This window comes from Onychostruthus taczanowskii, unplaced genomic scaffold (assembly GCF_017590055.1).
Source record: "Onychostruthus taczanowskii isolate IOZ18803 unplaced genomic scaffold, ASM1759005v1 scaffold89, whole genome shotgun sequence".
Classification (NCBI taxonomy): Eukaryota; Metazoa; Chordata; class Aves; order Passeriformes; family Passeridae; genus Onychostruthus; species Onychostruthus taczanowskii.
The window spans coordinates 1927251-1930659 of NW_024506882.1; the positions used below are offsets into that span (position 1 = coordinate 1927251).

General features: G+C 47.0%; 1 protein-coding gene across 1 annotated transcript in view; it reads left to right on the plus strand.

The window, feature by feature from the left end:
* Positions 1-3105: 3105 nt before the first annotated feature.
* PPM1D (protein phosphatase, Mg2+/Mn2+ dependent 1D) overlaps positions 3106-3409 on the plus strand; it is a 19207-nt gene continuing 18903 nt past the window's right edge. Inside the window, 1 exon segment of the mRNA XM_041425367.1 lies at positions 3106-3409. This exon segment is cut by the window's right edge and continues 71 nt beyond it. Coding sequence (XP_041281301.1) covers positions 3249-3409 — 161 coding nt within the window. The 5' untranslated portion in view covers positions 3106-3248.

Here is a 3409-nt window from a genome sequence, read left to right on the forward strand (position 1 = left end):
TGCTGAGATGATTGGCACATTTCACATGGGCTATGCAAGAGGTGTAACAACCTTTGGGCACTGTCAGCTGGGCTGATGGAGCTTAATTAGGGGCTTAATTAGGGGCTGGAGGAAGGAGAAACATTGAGGTGTCTGTAAGCAGTAAGATATGAAGGTCTGTCCCCAAATGCAGAGATTATTTTCAGGTGAAAAAGGCTTTAAGGAGGTGGGTTTGCCAAAGCCAGGTGGGCACTGCTGCTTTCTGCTGTCCTATCATTAATGTTTGTACCTAAAATCTGAGCTTTTCTCTATCTGACATTAAGCTGATGTGAATTTTCATGTGTTGATAATTACATATATTTCATCTGTCAGACAAAATGAGTCATGGTTTTTGCAAAATATAACTTAAAGTATCTTTAAAGCTGCCAGGGAAGAGAAGAGAGGGCAGGAGGTTGCTCACCCAGCAGCACACTGGGATGGGGAATTAGGAAGAATTTAAATGTACCTGGCTTGTTTCTTTTGATTGTCTGATGCAGCTGAGGGGATAGAATTCTGCTGGAAAAAAAAGTGTAACTAATTTAGTTTAAGCCTATTTGAGATTTTTTTAAAGCCCCAGTTAGAAGAAAAACTGAATTTTTTATCACAAAAGGAATCATTGCCTTTAATTGTGAGAAATTATTTAAATTAGCTGAACCAGAGCATTCTGAGGTGGATTTGTTTCAGCAACTGGTAGACAAAATGAGGATAAGCTATCATTGCAGTCAAGTAAATATCTGATTGTGTTTGGGTTAGAAACATTATATTTGAAATAAATTAAATTATTATGTAAAGAGAGCTTTTAACTGGGAGTGGTTTAACCTGGCTTCTGCATCTGAAATATATGGCTGAAGAACTGATGGCAATTTCTGCTTAGCATTTGCTTCCTTTAAGCATAAACCAAGAACAGCACTCCCCATTTTTATAAAAGCATCGAGGATGCATAAAAATTGTTAAATTGCCCTTCAGTTATTGCCTGTTCCTTAGGTCCTGGGGTTTGGAAATGGCAGTGGCACTTTCTGTCAAGCCTCATCTTTATTCAAAGTTTTCCTCTGTGCATCAAACTTCATCTTTATTAGAAATTTTTCTCCCTGCCTCTCCAACTTTTATATGTTCCTATTTCTGAGGGTCTGGTTTAGTTGAAGGGTTTTTTTTTGTGAGCTGAAGGACTTCAGAAGAAAATGAGGAAATATGGTTTGAGTTGCTGCAGGATCTGGTGGTTGTGTGCCCTGTAGATCTTGAAGCACTTTGCTTTTCCAACAGCAGTTTGGAGAGTGTAGTTGTTGCAGGCAAAAACATCTTTAATGTATTGTAATTTGATAGAATTTGTGAGTGCAGGTATGATTTATATGGCTATTGTCTCAATTGTAGGAGTATTGACAGAAATGAGGCACTTTTTCACTTGGGAAGGCAAAAGCAATACTTGGCTATAAAAAGACAGAAATACCTTAGGGTTTGATCAAGAGTTTCTTCCAGAATATTTGGGTTTTTTTCCTTTGTTTCCTTCTTTTTGTCGGACTACCTAAAGCATGTTTCTGTAAAGAGCAGGGGTAGGAGCCAATGTGTGGCTCTGTTCCTGGAGTAGCTTGTGATTTTTTTTCCACTCAAAATTATTTAGGAAAGCATTGCCTTTATTGAATGAGGCTACTCCTCACATGATAACATCTCTGCTACATTGATCCAGCTGTGAAATAGGGATATTGCACTTTTTTGGAAGTAATGGCCTTTAGCTATCCCTGGAATCACACAGGTCTGACAATGTTATTTTGTCTTTTTTTGACAGTTTTAAGCCAGTTTGTTTGTTTTCTGGTTACTTTGTCATTAAAAATGTCCTGCAATGTGGGTGGCAGTGCAGGCCTGACAATTGATGTGTCATGTCCGTGGTTTTTATGTTAATTAAGACAGAAATAGAGATACATTGTGATATTTGGGATTGCATAAAGCTCAATTTAGTCTTTGTCTCCTGTTGAAATGCTGACTGTACTTATATAAAATACTGTTATGAAACTTCATGGTCAGATTTTTAAAGCAATTCTATATTGGGGCTGATGATCTGGTGATTGATCTGAGGGTATAAACACCTGTAAAGTAGGAAGGGATCCTTACCTGATTGGATTAGTGTGGATTAATTCATTAATGGTTGTAACAGGTTTGCAAATCCCTCAGCACTCCAGGAACTCAAAGCTTTGTTGCTATCCTTTTTATTTTTTAAATACTGCTGACTTTAATGTGGTTGATGGAAGGAAGTCCAAAGGGCTTGCAGTCCTTAAGCCAAACAATTATCTCCAAGCAAGTATTTTTGCAAAATTCCGCGGTGGTTTTCGCTGTAGTGAGAAGGGGCTCTGGGAGCTGGCAGCAAAACAGTGTCTGGAATTTCAGCTATAAAAACGAAATGCACAAACCCCTCCAGCCTGAAAAAAACATCTTAAATGGTCACGAGCATAAAACAGCGCCGGGATGTGTAATTGCAGAGGGATCATTGGTGGGAATAAAGTGGGAAAATAGGGAAAGACGGGGGTCTGAGCAACAGTGGGGTTCCTGGAGCAGGGAGGGACAGGAGGGCTGAGCAACAACCAGGGGGTTTCTGGAGCCAGGGGAGGGCTGAGTAACAACCAGGGGGTTTCTGGAGCCAGGGGAGGGCTGAGTAACAACCTGGAGCCAGGGGAGGAATCCTGTGCTTCCCGTTCTGCATCCTGCTCGCGGGGCTGAGCTCTGTGTGAAGCCTTTTTGGGGCGCGTGTGGTGAGGGGACCGCGGGGACACTCACGGCTCTCTACGCCTTCCTCGTGAGGGCGAGAGCAGGGGCAGACCCCGGTCTCTCTGCTGAGCAGCCACAGCACCCGGGGGACCGGCCTGAGGTTGTGTCCGGGGAGGTTTAGGCTCTTCCCCCGGAGTGCTGGGCACTGCCCGGGCTCCCCGGGGAACGGGCACGGCCCCGAGGCTGCCGGAGCTCCAGGAGCGTCCGGACAGCGCTGCCAGGGATGCCCAGGGGGGATTGTTGGGGTGTCAGCGCAGGGACAGCAGCAGTCCCGGTGGGTCCCGTCCCGTTCCGTCCCGCCCGGGCTCTGTCGCCGTTTTGGGATCTCCGCCGCCGCTGCGCTCCCACCCGCCGGCCGCAGGGGCCGCCGCGGACATGCCCGAGCGCCGCCGCCGCCGTCTCCAGCAATAATCGTCGGCGGGCGGGCAGCGGCCGGGAGCGCCGCGCGGAGCCGCCCCCTTCCCCCGCTTCTCCCCATGGAGGGGCCGTACGCGCTCGGGGTGAGCGTGTTCTCCGACCAGGGCGGCAGGAAATACATGGAGGACGTGACCCACATCGTGGTGGAGCCCGAGCCGCCGCCGGCCGGCGCGCACAAAGGCGGAGCGGCGCCCGCAGGCCCCGGCGGCGCCGAGCCCCC